We start from the raw sequence: 15,886 nt of genomic DNA, 5'->3' as shown, positions 1-15,886 counted from the left end.
CCCTGGTGCACTGGCAAAATAACTAATCTGGCTGTGCTGGGTTTGCTGCAGATTTCCTGGTGGACAGAGCCCCCTGCAGGAGGAAAGGGGGAGGAAGGAGGGCACAGAAAGGAGCCATGGAGAGGTTATAGAAAACGGGGATGGTAGGAGAGAGGAAGAGACACAGGGACCCTGCAAACTACAAGGTGGGGAGCGTGTATGAGTCTAACCTGCAATTCCCCTCCTACCTACCACCCCTTGGCTTGTGGGGACTTCTCCCAGTGGGCATCATGGTCTTCCATGGCTCCCTGCCACTTCTCCCCTGGCCTGTTACGACACTCACACACCCCCTCCCGCCTGCATCCAGCTGCTCAGTGCCTTTCTGTGTCCCGATACTGTGCTGAATCATCACCCTGGGTGTGCAGCTTACTAGAGAAGGCAACGTGACATCCTTTGGTATCGTCTGTGCAATTCTTACCTTTTAATGATCATTCCACCCTGCGGCTTGTTTGGGTTTTTTACACAAGAGACCAGAGTTCAAAACACGAGGGCACTGTATGTGCTGGGCATTCCTGTTCTCCCTGCTTCTGGCTGGGGGCAGCTGGGATGCAGAGATCTGCCCCCCTGAAACGGTGCAGCTGAGCGAACCCCGGGAGCGCTGCAGGCTGGGAGAAGACCCTGAAGGCTTCTCTCCAGAGCCTCTGCCCCTGACAGAGACCTGTTTGCCAGGCTCTGAGTACGAGAGACTAGGGAGGTAGAAGAGCAAAGCAAAGTGCACCATTTCTCCTTGTCCCCACCAAACCCCCTTGGCTTCCTTCCTGCAACCCATTATCAATGTACACATATATACACATTGGGGACTTCAGACTATTACTGCTGTCTTCAGGGGCACAGTGTGGAGGAACCTGGAATGGCAGCGTGCAGAGAGGGCTCCCCAGTGCACGGGGTCACGTCCCTTGGGCTCTGGTTTCACACAGGGGTTCTGAACCCCAGTGACGACCTCTCCATGGTCACAGGCCTCTCACTTCTCAGGTTTTTACTTGCGTAGAAGAGATGCAGCTGGCTCTTGAAGTCTGCTGCGGGCTTGGACAATCCTGGGGGGGAGGAAACATTCTTGGGATTCCCCCAGAAGAGCCCACAGGCCTGCTGCCCAGCTCAGTGGCTGGGGAGGGAGTCTGAGAAACCAGACTTCTGCAGGACTGTCCTGGCCAAGGCTGGGGGCTGGAGACCCCTGCAGCCTGTCCAACGTGAGGAGGCCAGCGTGAGGTGTACATAAGGCTATGTCTTGTCGTAGAGCCTCTGTCAGTTCAAGGGCGGGAGAGGCTGTGCCCATAGCCCCGGCCTCCAGATCCACATCTGCATCAACCTACTCCCCTTCAGATTTGAACTCCCGGATTGGAAAGGGAGAAGCCAAATGGGGCTTGCCAGCCATCAGTCATCTTCTGGCCCGTCAGGAGGTAGGAGAAGGTGCTGGTCCCCGAGCGTCCTTCACTGGTAGAGCCCAGTAGGGGAGGAGATGGCCCAGCGATTAAAGATCATCTGGTCAGCAACGAGCAGGCTGGCAGCTGGCTCAGTTTTTGCTGGCGATCCTTTTCTTACGGGCTGAGACCAGGTCATAGAAGGGATCCTGGGTGATGCTGGTCCTGGATAGAGGAGGAACGAGAGAGAGATTCAGGGCTGGGAAATGACAAGGAAAACCACAAGGGTCTCTCTGAACCTGTAAACAATGGACCCCCTCCCTCCCCAGAACAGGGGATCTGCAGGCCCCTCAGCAGCACCCGGCGCCTCCAACTAGTGTAGTCAGGCTTTGCAGGCCAGAGGAGGAGCCTGAAGGTTCACAGCAAGGGCCTCCAGGCCCTAGATGGCTAATCCATTGGAGCCATAGGTGTGGAGAGGCGAGGAGGTCAGGGACGCCCACAGGTGCTCAAGTGTGAACGTTTATCTCCCTGGGGGCCTATGCCCCTCTGCTCCCTTGCATGTAAAAGAGCTGCTGCCCAAGTGCCCCCCAGAGGCAAGGTGAGGCCTCCAGCTCTGCATGCTGGCACAGCGTAGCCATTCACCTCTCTGCCCACCGGCGCATCACAGGTAGCTCTGGCCTCTGCTAGTGCCATGTCTCCCCTGGCCTGAGCTCACTCCACCCCATTTCACCCTGCCTGGGGGAGCCCTCTTGTCTCCTGCAGGGCCCGTCGCCTTACCGTATCGCCTCAATCCACAGGTCGCGCTCCTCCATTGTGGCTGCCGAGATCTTGTAGGACTGGTGCTTGCCTTCTACCACCTTCCCATCCCCATCTGTCTTGCAGGCTTTGATCTTCTGCCCCTTGCAGTTGGGATTGAAGAGCTCGAAGCAGTTCTGCAGGGAGAGACATGGAGGGGGTCAGGCAGTAAGTCCATTGTTCCGGAGGGCATGCTAAGGGAGTTTGCAGAGGTGGCAGTGGGCTCGTCTGTTCCTGAACTGGGGCCAGGATTTTGCCTGTCATGCTCCAGGGATCTCAGCATCGTTGAGTTAGATTCCAGTAGCTCAGAGGCGTCACAAGTAAAAACCTCCCCACTCTGCACTCAGTGATGCCTGCGCCGCCGTGGCCACCAACCATGTTTTACAGAGAGTGAGAGCGATGGCCGAGAGTCTGGAAAACACCCGGTGGTTTGTGCTGCGTCGCATGCACCCTGCCAGAGACAGTCATACGGGAACATTGCCTAGCAGCTTTTGGGCACCTCTAACAGTACAGGATCACCTGCCATACTGCACTTAACACTGGCTCTGCACAAGGGACAGACAGAAAGGAGAGCAGGTTGAGGTAAGCTTTCCTGGGGAGCCTCTCTAACAGCTCAGCGCTATTTCTTACTCCTAGACTTTAAGGCCAGAAGGGACTATCAGGATCGTCTAGGCTGACCTCCTGCACATCGCAGGCCACAGAACCTCGCCCACCCACTCCTGTGGTAGACCCCCTAACCACTGGCTGAGTAACTGGGGTCCCCAAATCATGCTTTAGAGACTTCAAGTTACAGAGAATCCACCATTTACACTAGTGTAAACCTGCAAGTGACCTGTGCCCCATGCTGTAGGGCAGTGGTCCCCAACCTTTCTGTGGGAATAGCATACTCCTATTCCCAGAAGACTGTGGCGGGCGCCAGACACCCCACTGCCGAGAAGCAGCAGCGGCAAGAAGCATCGCAGCCGAAATGCGGCCAAGGAAAGGCAATGCTTCTCGGCGGCATTTCAGCAGGCGGTTCTCCCGCGGCCGCGCTCGTCAGCGGCATTTCAGTGGTGCAGTGTCCTGCAGGCGCACACAACTGCCCCGATGGGCGCCGTTGCGCCCCTGGGCACCGCATTGGGGACCCCTGCTGTAGGGGAAGGCAAAAAAATCCCCAAGGTCTCTGCCAATCTGATCCAGGGAAAAATTCCTTCCTGACCCCAAATATGAAGATCAGTTGGGCACTGAGCATGTGGGCAAGGCCCACCAGGCAGACACCCTAGAAAGAATCTATTGTAGTAGCTCAGAGCCCTCCCCATCTAGTGTCCCATCACCAGCCGTTGGAGATATTTGCTGCTAGCAGTCGCAGATCTGCCATTTTAGGCAGTCCTGTCACACCATCCCCCCGTCCCCCTAAATTTATCAAGCTCAGTCTTGAAGCCAGTTAGGTTTTTTGCCTCCACTGCTCCCCTTGGAAGGCTGTTCCAGAACATCACTCTTCTGATGGTACGAAACCTTCATCAAATTTCAAGCCTAAACTTGTTGCTGGCCAGTTTATACACTTTCTCCAAAGTAGCTCACTGTGGTGTGGCACAAACTCCTGATGAAGGCACCAAACCCAGAGCCGGGCAGAGAAAGGTGGTTTAGTTTTGGGGAGGATTGCAATATTTCAAAATCTGGTTCCATTCAAACTCAGAACAAAACCCAAACATTTCAGCAGTGTCCTAGAAAGGGAAAGCCCAGGGTCCCCAACTCATAGACAGTGAGCTGGAGAGATGCTGGGTGGGTGAGTGGGCAGGATGGCCAGGCGGGTTTCGAAAGCTGCCTGGTTTCTGGAGGAACTCTGTCCAAATTGAACCATCGCCACAGAAGGGTTCAATTTCAACTAGTTGGCAAATTGCCATGAAAAACCTCACAGGAATTTTTCCACCCAGCTCTAACAGAACCCTAGCGTCCCTGGCCTGAAGTCAAGACCCCTGCGCCTTGAGCAATCAGGTCTTGTTCCAGTCCCCGCTCCAGTGTACCAGGAGCTGCTGGAGAGAGGGACACGACTGCCAATAGGCATCTCAATCGTACTGAGCTTGAGACTGATTTTCCACCAGCGTAACCCGAGTAAAGAGCCATTGACTTCCACGCGTTACCGCTGGTCTATAGTGGCGAAACAAAGACTAGAACTGCAGCCTCGCTGACAACCTCAGCAGAGAGGCCAAGCGCTGAGCAGGCTATGGAGACTGAACTCCCCCTGTCACCAGTAGTGGCAGCCCGTCCTAGACAGACCTGAAGCACATCAGCAGGGCTAAGGTGTGTGGGAAGTTTATCCTGCCGCTGCCCATGCTGGGCCTGCCCCTGTCTTGGCGGTAAAGGCGGGGCTTGGTCTCTGTGGCTGTTGAGCCCGTGTTTCTCACCTGCACTCACGTGGAGCTTTAAAGAGAATCTGCCTTGGGTTGGCTCCCGGGGCGGGATTTCCCTACACCCCCCCCATGGGGGTGTTTACCCCCCCTGAATTTCCCCAACGCCCCCCCCCCCCAGTTTTGTGAATTAGTTACATGCAGGGTTGCCACTTTAGTGATTGTTTGGACATTTGAATGGAAATTGAAACATTAATACACACTTTAAAAGCATATACCGTGTATGATAAAATATGTGTATCTGAAAATGTCTAATAGATTTGAAACATAAACTAGCTTCCTTGTACAGCTGTTTATGACCATGTCAGTGCATTCATTTCGGTGATGTTGGCCAACCTAATAATTTCAAAATATGCTTTGTAAGCAAAGTCTAAATGAGCTCTCCCTGACAGTCAGTGATGAGCTGCGGGGGGAAAGGCTTCAGGACCAGATTGTATTTACATTCACACCTAATCTACCTAGGTATCCAGCAAACAGAGCTGTGTTGCCCAAGTAATAGATTTTGGCTGGGGTTGGGTTACAAATCACTTGAATGCGGGGAGGGGCGGGAGGTGTAATGAAATGTTGTTATTCTTACTGTAGGAGTAAAGGGCAGTAGAACTGCACTTAGCCTGTGCTGATTGAGGGACATCGAGAGAGAGAGAGAGAGAGAGAGAGAGAGAGGGTGGGGACAAGTGTTTTGCTTGATGGTTTGCCTGAGTCACAAGTACCTGCCCCTCTCCACTGTTTAAAGACAGAGCTGATTAGGCTCCATAGATAGTCTTTGTTTTGTTAAGTGATCACTACAGCTGAAATCACTTATAATCAAGTCTAAGTGCTTAGACCTGCTGTGGGACAGTGTTTCTGTTGAAGAGACGGCCCAGTCTGCACTAGCAGTGAGGTTCCCCCACTGCGAGCTCAGCTGAAATCACTGAGAGCTGGGTGGAACCTCAAGAGACCAACTCGCAGAGGTCACAGTGGCAGGTGGCAGAGGAAGGTGACAGCGCAGGGCCATTGGCAACAGAGCGATGGCGTGAACGGTGGCACAACCAACAACAGTGGCCAGAGCGAACAGTGAGCAGCTGGAGGAACGAGCAAGGTGCCTTCTTGCCCCCCACCTGGGAGATGAACTCATGGGAAAGCACCTCTGAACTCTGAGTCTCCACTGACCAAGGACAACACTGGTGAGTGTTAATGAGGCTGTTAAGAAAGCTGGAGACACAAGACAGTTCATGCGAACAAACATGGCCGTGGCATCATACTTTCTATTTAAGCAAGAGATACCACACACCACAAACTGGAGGCCAATGTTAAGTGCATTGTCACTTCTTCATCCTGAAGTTGAACACCGGTTCCAAACAAGACCAGCAAATGCTCACTATCTGTCTGCAAGAAACTCAGCTGACTGGCTAGACACATGTGGTGCAACAGTGAAAGACTCTACAGTTGAAAAAGTGAAGAACTCTCTCACCGCATTCAAAAAATGTGCATACATGGCTGATGAATGCACCAATGCAAATGGGCATCAAGTATTAAGTCACTGTGTACGTTATCTTGATGTCAGTGGTAGGCCAGTAGATGCATTTCTAGATATTCAAGTTATAGAAGACACATTGGCTGCATCTGTGACAACCCACATCTTAGAAGAGTTAAATGCTTGTCCATTGGACCCCAAACAGAGGGCTGCTTGTGCATTTGATGGAGCTGCAAACTTCTCTGGAAGACATGGTGGAGCACAAGCTTTGCTCAGAGAAAAGTGTAACCCTAATCTCTCCTATACACACTGCAGAGGCCAGCTAGTCCAACTAGCGCTAGTATGAGCTGCAGACTCTTCAAAAGACATTTAAAAAGCTATAAATTTAATGTCTTCATTATATTCTTTTTTCAGCAAGAGTCCAAAAAGACTGAATATCTTGGAAAATACAGAAGATACATTGAGACTGAAGTTCAAATTACTCCAACCTGGGAAAACGCTCTGGCTTTCTCATGAGCGATCCTTGGCTGTTGTCTTAAAATTACTCCAGCCATTATTACTAACTTTGGAAAGTATCTACCAAGATGGGATGGATCTAAGTAGTGAGGCTGGTGGATTACTTTTGCTACTATGTTCAGAGTAGACTATTGCCATTCTCTCATTTGTAGGTCTACTGTTGAAACCACTTGGGTCATTAAACAATGTCATCCAGGCATCTGCTACAAGAATAGTAGATCTTTGTCCAGCACTAGAAGCTACATTTGGATCAATCAGAGAGCTATCCATTGAAAAAGTACTGGAAGAAGCAAAGACTTCAGTCCAGAAGTTGACTAATGAAGGCATTTATATTGAATCCTTAAGTGAAGAGGACAAGAAGTGTTTGTTAAGACAACTGAAAAAGTACACAGACTTGATTCTTAAAAATCTACAACAGCAACTTCTAGATTCTACTCAACCTCTACGTAGCTTTAACAGATCCCTGTCTTATAAAACACCGACAGCTGAGTGGAGTGAGGCACTACCAGCAATGGGGCTGCCATGGGCTCAGGACAGAATAGAGAATTTGAACATAGAGTGGAATATCATACGACGAGTGAATGAAGATTTGACTTCAACTTCTTTTTTATCATCACTAGTGTCTCAACCCGATCTTTGTGCTATGTTTCCTGGGCTGAAAGAAGTAGGAATTCATCTCTTGCTACTCCCAGTCACAACAGCTACAGCTGAGCGTTCTTTTTCATCATTGAATAGAATTTTGTGTTTTGAAAGAAGTCGCCTTCTGCCTGATCATGTGAATGAACTAATGAGCATATCAATTGAAGGAATGGAAGTACCGGACACATGAGAAGCCACCAAAGATGAATGCATTGCATTCAAGAAGTTCATTAACAGAGTTGTGCAAAATTATAACAAGAAACCAAGAAGGATGTAGATGTAGTGCTTCATAAAGTTGAGTAGCCAACTTTAATTTGTGTGATGATTTTAAAGTCTAATAAAATGCTCATGAAACATTTTTCAGTTTTTACTATGGTGCCATACAGCCCACCTTCACCCTCATGGTCTCACCCCTCATTGGCCCTGACTGCCCCCCGCTGTAAATTTGACACCCCCCCCCCAATTTCAATTCCTGGGGAAAACGTTCAGACACTCTGCCTTCCAAGATAGCAGAGCGCTGCCTGGGACAATGCCACTGAACAGGGCAGGAGGAGATAAACCGGCTAGCGTCTCTGATGACACATGCTTGTTGCGGTACCAAATGGTGGAGACTTACTGGCTTTTTGGGGTCGTCCACCTTCCGAACCGATAGATTCTCCAGGGGGATGATCCCCAGAGGTTCTTTATCCTGGAAGCCAATGAGAAGCAGGTATGAGGGTCTGACATGCTCCCAGCACCCAGCCCAATGACGTGTTTCTCCCCGTTGCCCTGGCATGCACCCCAGAGCATTATGGCAAAGCAGGCCCCCAACAGAAACACACTGGCAAATCAAAGGGGCGCTTGGTGCCCATGGCTATACCTGGCTAGAGTTCTGCCTGACAGAAGGTACCATGTAGTTGATTCTAATCAGTCTGGAATGGCAGCTGTGGGTCATAGCCTGGGCTGGGGGTGGGAATGGGGGGACTCAGTCTGACCGCAGTCCAGGGGTGACAGAGTGGGGTGTATCCCCATCCCTCATTACCCCTGGAAAATACAGCCCCCCTTGGAGAGATCTGCTTGACTGGAGTGCAGCCTTACCGTGGTATATTCAAAGTAGTACAGGCAGTTGTCAGTCAGAATGAACCAGCGGCGCTTCCAGGTCTTCACCCGGCCTCCTAGGGGCAGCAAGATTCAAAGCGTGTCAGTCCCTGACAGCCCCCGCTCACTGCAATCACCCCCTGGAGATCAGTGCTCCGGGATAGACCCTCCGCCCCAGGCTGAACGCACCCCGGGAGCTGGCACAGCTCAGAACTGGGGGAGGGGCGGCACCCTTCTGAGCAGACTGGCTTTGGGAGGCGCAGGCGTGGGCTGGCTAGAGAACAGCCAGGAGGTTTGAACCCTAGGGGTCAGGCTCAGCCCGCGGCAGCAGAAGGAAGGGCGGCTGCTGCAGACCTCCACATGGATGCATAGGTAACCCTTGGGGTGACGCTCATGGGGGAGAGCTGCACAAGGAGGTGATTTGTACCCAGTTTAAGGAGCCAGCCCTCGCGGCTGGGGTTGAAGAAAGTGTGCGTGAGGTCATTCCCATCGTCCTCCGGGATGGAAAATGGCTCGTTCTTGATGCTCTCGAACAGATTCTGCCCCACAGAAAGAGGGAGAGAAATAAAAAAGCTGACATAGGGTGACCTGACTTAGCTCACTGACATTCCCTACGTATGGATGGACAGGGGTTGCTGGCTACATGGTACCCCTTAATGCTCATCTCACAGGGACAAAATGGGAGTGGTATGTGTTCGTTCAACATTCCTGTGCCACACACACACACACTCAATGTGTGTACCCACACCTGTAAGTGAGCAATCAGGTGTGGGTACACACACACACGTATGCTTATGCGGCCAGCATGCTATTTTGCACAGACACACAAGCGCAGAGGGTAGCAATTAGAAGCAGACACAAACACACATGTGACCTACCAGGCACGCCCCAGTGCATTGCCCAGCTGTGGGAGGGGGATTCCAGTTTCTCGTCCTGTGCGGGGATGACACTGTGCTACTGGGGTTTGACATCATTTATTATGCAAAGTTCTGAGTAAAAAGTTCCTGCAATTTCCTCCAAACAACTGTCAAGAAGTGACATGACGCCAGAAAGCTGAGCCCTTCACACTGATGGAGGAGTGGGGCGGAGGGGTGCTAAACAAAGCCAGGGCTGCTGCTGGGGTGGGTGGGTGTCGTGAGCAGTATACAGGGTTCTGGATGCCAAATCATCACTGTGGCCTGTACAAGGGCCCTGATGCCAACCAGCAAAGAGCGCATGGTTATGTAACAATAAATTCCAGCAGGCCTGACAAACTCACTACACCCAACACATGACTGTGAGACTATTTAGCCAAACACTGTCTTGTAAGGTATCATATGAAAACTGATGCCATGCTGGTCATGAAGATCACTCTGTGATGTATGTACAAGTTGTGTATAAAGAGTTGTGTATGCATGCTGGCAATACGTTCTTACAATATTTTGTGGAGGCAGTTGATAAGCAAGCCTGCTTTGGAGAAAGGAATGTGGCTTTACCTGTCAGCATGGATCAAGCTCTGAGACAACAGCATGGCTTGATCACAAGCAAAGGCCAAGGAAAGTACATTTGCCTCCAAAGTGAGTGAGCCAACTGAGAAAGCAAATTGACCAGAGGATGCGGAGCGGGCTTGTGGCCTGCACCCCAAAGAACAAGCAGCTGAGGAGAGGAGCCTTGGGGTTACTTTTCAGAGAATACGTTTCAAAGGTTTTCTGGACTATAAAAAGAAGCAAGGAGCCTCTTTCATTATCCATTCCTTAGGGAACAAAGGGGGAAGCGCGCTCTGACCCTGTGAACGGTGGGTCCTCCTGCCCGAGGGGTGGGGATGCTGATAGCTTGATGGGAGATGTGACAGCTGTTTAGGCGAAGATCGCTGCTTGCTAAGGTTAAGTTTGAGTCACTAGAAAAACGTGAGCTTTTTGTTTTGTTTGTAACCATCTTTCCCTCTTGCTTAGGATCTCTTCAATCTCTGTTCTCTGTTCAGACACTTAGACTTGGTTTTCCTATAGACCAGCTCAGTGCTGCGTATTAAGGTGAAGAGTGTCCTCAGCTGGCTGGTGTGGATTCTATCTCTTTGCAGGCAGCAGCAAACTTGGCATTTCAGTGGGCATCCAGGGCTGGGGCTAGTTGCTCCAGAGGAACACTTTTCCTGGGGGCTTGGGAACGGGTTCACTGAATGTTACCAGCAAGGCCAGGCTAAGACTGGCAGAGTCTGGAGGAGTTTGTTGGTGAGGTGGACAGACAGGGGGGTAACACAGTGGTTTAGAGTTCTGGGCAACCCAAGAAAGAGTCACAATCGCGGCACTGTGCAGGGCCCCTCTCCGCAGGCTAAACCTGAGCAGGAGTCGCTAAACCTTCCACCCCCCCCTCCTACCCCCCCCCCCCGGGTTTCGTGTGAGAAGGGAGGAGCTGTCATGCTGCCTTCCCTGAGACTCAGCCATGCGGTGGCTGGGCTCCACAGCTCTGGGAATTGCATAAGAAAAGCAGGGTACGCACACAGCATTTGGTCTCCTAGGGCCAGACTTTCTGCCCCCATTTAGGCCCCTGAACAAGGGCCACGGGGTGCTGCTCTGCTCTTTTAGAAACCTGGCCATTAAGGCTCTTCCTTGCCCAAGCCTAACGATGCTCTCTTGTAAGTATGGATCCCCGTCTGGGTACTGATGCTGCCAAGGGAGACAGAGGGGGTGAACCTGCAGGGGGTGCCACCAAGGTCCTCAGAAGAGGGAGGCCTAGCGAGAGGGAGAATGGCCCTCGGGCAATGCAGGAATTCACCATGTAAAATAAATCCCTTGGGGCTTTCTGAGGCTGGGCCAGGGGCACAAGGCCATTCGGGATCAGAGAAACCTGAGCTACAAATGGCATGACGTGTGCAGAAGAGACGCCAGAGTCCTTCCTTGAGCAAATGCCCCTCAGCAAAGACACATGGCATCGCAGAGCCAGGGTCTGAGACCCCTATTCCCGTCAGCACCTTACTCCGTGAGTCGTCCCCTGGGAGTCAATGGGGATGTTCCTGGGTGCTACTCAGTGTGAGTAAGGGGTTCATAATTTGGCCCACAATGACATCATCATCATCATCATCATCATCATCATCCCACAGATGCACCGGGCTGTGTACACACACCATGCCCTGAACAGCTTACAGACAAAGGCTGGGGCTAAGGGAGTCAGGTGCCCAGCTCTTTTGGCAAGTTACTGTGCGTTGGGTGCCTCGCTCCATTAGGCAAATTGAAAGTCCCAGCCCTACAAAGGCAGGCATGGCCACACACGGATACACACTCGCAGACACGCACCACGACACATCCCCGACAGACACACCCACCGCTAACCACACTCACACATGCGCACGCGATGCTCTCTCTCTCTGTCACATACACACACAAGCCCCACACTCTCCTGCCCTGCAGCACACCCTGGCCAGCAAGGCCACATTGGCAGGCTCTCTCCAATGCACCTTCCCTGTCCACCAGCCACAGCACATTCTCTCATCTTCCAGACACCCATACCCCCCTCCTGGAGCACACCTGGTCCCCCAGCATGGGAGAGTGGGTGACTAGGGTTGCCAACTTTCTACTCGCACAAAACTCAACATCTTTGCCCTGCCACTGCCCCACCCCTCCTCTGAGACCCTGCCCCCGCTCACTCCATTCCCGCCCCCCCCCGTTGCTCGCTCTCCCCACCCTCACTCACTTGCTCATTTTCACGGGCTGGCTCAGGGGGTTGGGGAGTGGGAGGGGGTGAGGGCACTGGCTGTGGGTGCGGGCTCTGGGGTGGGGCCGGGGATGAGGGGTTTGGAGTGCAGGAGAGGGCTCCGTGCTGGGGAGTGGAACCAAGGGGTTTGGACTCAGAGTATGGGAGGGGGCGCCGGGCTGAGGCAAGGGGTTGGGGTATGGGAGAGGGTACTGGCTCTGGGCTGGGGATGTGAGTTCTGGGGTGGGGCCAGAAATGAGGGGTTCAGGGTGCAGTAGGGGGCTCTAAGCTGGGGCAGGGCGTTGGGGTGGAGGGGTGAGGGCTCTGGCTGGGGGTACAGGCTCTGGTGTGGGGCAGGGGATGAGGGATTTGGGGTGCAGGAGGGTGCTTCAGGCTGGGATCGAGGGGTTCGGAGGGTGGGAGGGGGATCAAGACTGGGGCGGGGGGCAGGGCGTGGGGTGGATGAGGGGAGTAGACGCCAGGTGGAACTTACCTCAGGCAGCTCCTGGAAGCAGTGGCATGTCCCCGCTTTGGTTCCTAAGTGAAGGCATGGCCAGGCAGCTTTGTGCGTTGCCATGTCCGCTGGTGCTGCCCCCGCAGATCCCACTGGCTGCGTAATTCCCGGCCAATGGGAGCTGTGGAGCTGGTGCTTGGGGCAGGGGCAGTGTGCAGAGCCCCTTGGTTGCCCCTGCGCCAAGGAGCTAGGGTTGGGGGACATACCGCTGCTTCCGGGAGCCGCGGGGAGCCACAGTAGGCAGGGAGTCTGCCTTAGTCTCGCTGTGCCACCAACCGGACTTTTAACGACCTGGTCAGCACTGCTGACCAGAGCCACTTGGGTCCCTTTTCTACCAGGAGTTCCGGTAAAAAAACAGACACCTGGCAACCCTGTGGGGTGACGCACCTTAGGCCTAGCAGGCCCTTGTCTCCTTGCACTTCCAGAACCACTGAGGAAGGAGGAATATATGGACTCTCCCACTCATGGAGACCATGGATGCTCCAGGAAGGGGCCACCCAGAAATCAGCACGATGCCCCAGGGAGAGGTATTGATGATGTCTTTGGCTGGGTTGGGTATTTCTCCCAGCTCAGTACCCGGCAGCAGGCCAGGTGAGCAGGCAGCAGCACTTACCCGCAGGAGCTCTTCAGGCAGGTCCCCTCCATTGTTGATGCCTCGGTTCATGGCCACAAACCTCTCGAAGGGGGGCTTGTCCTTCACGTTGGGGTTGTGCAGGCTGGTGTTCAGCATGATGACGGAGAAGGAGAGCACATAGCACGTATCTGCCGGTGAGCGAGAGAGCGCCCAGGGCTGTGTGGGTGCCTGGCAGCATCACCACTCCAGACACCCCTGCAGAGGGAACCGTGCTCCTGGGGTTCTGAGGGGAGGCTTCACCGTTCCCACTGGGGCTCTAGCAAGGTTTCTCCTGCAGCGGGAGGAGGCTGTCTCCCTTTGCCTGGGATCTGCTAATGGCCCTTGGATTGCCTGTTCCTTTGGTCTCCAGTACTGAGCACTTGGATCCCATGGAGCCCTCGGAAAGCAGGGAGAGGCTGCTCACCCCACTGGGGTCTGATGGCTGGCACACGGGGCCTGTCAAAGGCCCGCATTGTGCGTGTGGAGGGGACACAAATCCCAGGTGGAGGGTGTGACATTTATTTGCCTCCTTAACCTTGCGCCATTATGTGAAGACACTGATTTAGCACAGGTGGCTGTCGATGCTCATAGACTTTAAGGTCAGAAGGGACCATCATGATCACCAGTGGTTCTCAACCTGTGGCCCATGGGCTGCTTGCGGCCCAATCAGCACACAGCTGTGGGCCATATGACATCCTCGGGGCCACACAGATAGTATTGGATGCAGCCCACAATGGTAAATGGGTTGAGAACCACTGTCTGACCTGCAGCACAGATGCTGATTTAGGACAGCGTCGCGGTGGGAGGACACAGTCGCTGGGACACAGTATGAAATGCTGGAACGTGCAGCATGACTGGTGGGTGCTAGGAATACACTGAAAGAGGGGTGGCCTGGGCCGATCATTCCAGGATGTGGAGCTGTGGGCCAAAGACACAAGCCTGATGGTGGTGACAGGCTTTTTCACTGCTGGGACAGGATGGATTGGGCTGGCTTTATAATGGCTCAGCTACCTGAGTGCAGATCACCAACAGCACTGCTGCTGTCAGATGGCGAGGAGCCACTATCCTAAGCTGTCGGGTGCTGGCAAGGCTTCTGGAGCCAACTGCCTGAAGAGGGACAGTGATGATGGAGTGTGGCATGAGGGGAAAGGAAGGAGAGTGGCAAGAAGGAGGAGGAGAGGCGATTGGCCAGGGGAAAGAAGGAAGAAGAGATCAGACATAACAGGGGAGGAAACGGGAAATCAAGGCAACAAGAGGCAACTCCTTTTGTAGGTAAGAGACTACAAACTAGAGCTAGATCACAGAATCATAGAAGATTAGGGTTGGAAGAGACCTCAGGAGGTCATCTAGTCCAACCCCCTGCTCAAAGCAGGACCAATCCCCAACTAAATCATCCCAGCCAGGGCTTTGTCAAGCGAGGCCTTAAAAACCTATCAGGATGGAGATTCCACCCCACCCCCCCCAGGTAACCCATTCCAGTGCTTCACCACCATCCAAGTGAAACAGTGTTTTCTAATATCCAACCTAAACCTCCCCCACTGCAACTTGAGACCATTGCTCCTTGTTCTGGCATCTGCCACTACTGAGAACAGCCGAGCTCCATCCTCTTTGGAACCCCCTTTCAGGTAGTTGAAAGCAGCTATCAAATCCCCCCTCACTCTTCTCTTCTGCAGACTAAACAAGCCCAGTTCCCTCAGCCCTCCTCATAAGTCATGTGCTCCAACCCCCTAAATATTTTTGTTGCCCTCCGCTGGACTCTCCAATTTGTCCACATCCTTTCTGTAGTGGGGGGCCCCAAAATTGGACGCATTACTCCAGATGTGGCCTCACCAGTGCCGAAGAGAGGGGAATAATCACGTCCCTCAATCTGCTGGCAATGCTCCTACTAATGCAGCCCAATATGCCTTTAGCCTTCTTGGTAACAAGGGGACGCTGTTGACTCATATCCAGCTTCTCACCCACTGTAACCCCTAGGTCCTTTTCTGCAGAACTGCCGCTTAGTCAGTTGGTCCCCAGCCTGTTGCAGTGCATGGGATTCTTCCGTCCTAAGTGCAGGACTCTGCATTTGTCCTTGTTGAACCTCATCAGATTTCTTTTGGCCCAATCCTCCAATTTGTCTAGGTCACTCTGGACCCTATCCCTGCCCTCCAGCGTATCTACCTCTCCCCGCCAACTTGGTGTCATCCACGAACTTGCTGAGGGTGAAATCCATCTCATCATCCAAATCATTAATGATCCCCAGCTGGGGTCAATCCACGTAGACTCGACTGACTTCCACGCATGGCCCAGTGGGTTTCTGTCAGTGAAGCGGAGAGCAGGATTGTCCCCTGTTTCTAGAAAAGCCACCTAAGGGTAGGAACTGGCAGAAGTGACAGGGGACCGGGGCCAAATCACCCGATCGAAGGGAAGCTAAAGCTGGAGGTGCCGCCTCTACTGCTCAAACACTATATTTTGTGAGTGGTGGATCATGGCCCCTCTTTAGCAAACAACTGAGCCAATGCTGGCAGCTCATCCCCACTCCCCACCTCTGCAACTACCTGTCGACTGGAAGACTCCTGGGTTACACTGGCAATACCAGTTGGCGAAGGCCTCCATCATCCGATCAATCTTCTGGGCTTCCCCGGGCAGCCGGAAGCTCCACAGGAACTGCCTACAAGGACACCAGGCCCGTGGGCTAGTCACGGAATGGCCAGGCAGGCTCCACGCCCCGAATACACTGGGGCGCCCTCCTTCCTCCCATGGATGTGCGGGGGTCCTCCCTCCACACAGGGAAGGCAACAGGACATCCTCATGTGCAACAGGGGCCCCTTTCTTCCCAAGCCTAGGGACACC

The 15,886-nt window shown here is 53.2% G+C and overlaps 1 protein-coding gene across 1 annotated transcript in view; it reads right to left on the bottom strand.

The window, feature by feature from the left end:
• Nucleotides 1-465: 465 nt before the first annotated feature.
• Nucleotides 466-15,886, bottom strand: part of CYTH4 (cytohesin 4) — a 30,992-nt gene continuing 15,571 nt past the window's right edge. Inside the window, exons 7-13 of the mRNA XM_084618022.1 lie at nt 15,592-15,704; nt 13,055-13,203; nt 8,692-8,803; nt 8,265-8,341; nt 7,804-7,875; nt 2,175-2,329; nt 466-1,622 (exon numbers count right to left, since the gene is read on the bottom strand). Coding sequence (XP_084474148.1) covers nt 1,550-1,622; nt 2,175-2,329; nt 7,804-7,875; nt 8,265-8,341; nt 8,692-8,803; nt 13,055-13,203; nt 15,592-15,704 — 751 coding nt within the window. The 3' untranslated portion in view covers nt 466-1,549. The remainder of the gene's footprint in view (nt 1,623-2,174; nt 2,330-7,803; nt 7,876-8,264; nt 8,342-8,691; nt 8,804-13,054; nt 13,204-15,591; nt 15,705-15,886) is intronic.

This window comes from Lepidochelys olivacea (genome assembly GCF_965140295.1).
Source record: "Lepidochelys olivacea isolate rLepOli2 genome assembly, chromosome: 1".
In the NCBI taxonomy this organism is placed as follows: Eukaryota; Metazoa; Chordata; order Testudines; family Cheloniidae; genus Lepidochelys; species Lepidochelys olivacea.
This window is presented reverse-complemented; position numbering and strand designations above follow the sequence as displayed.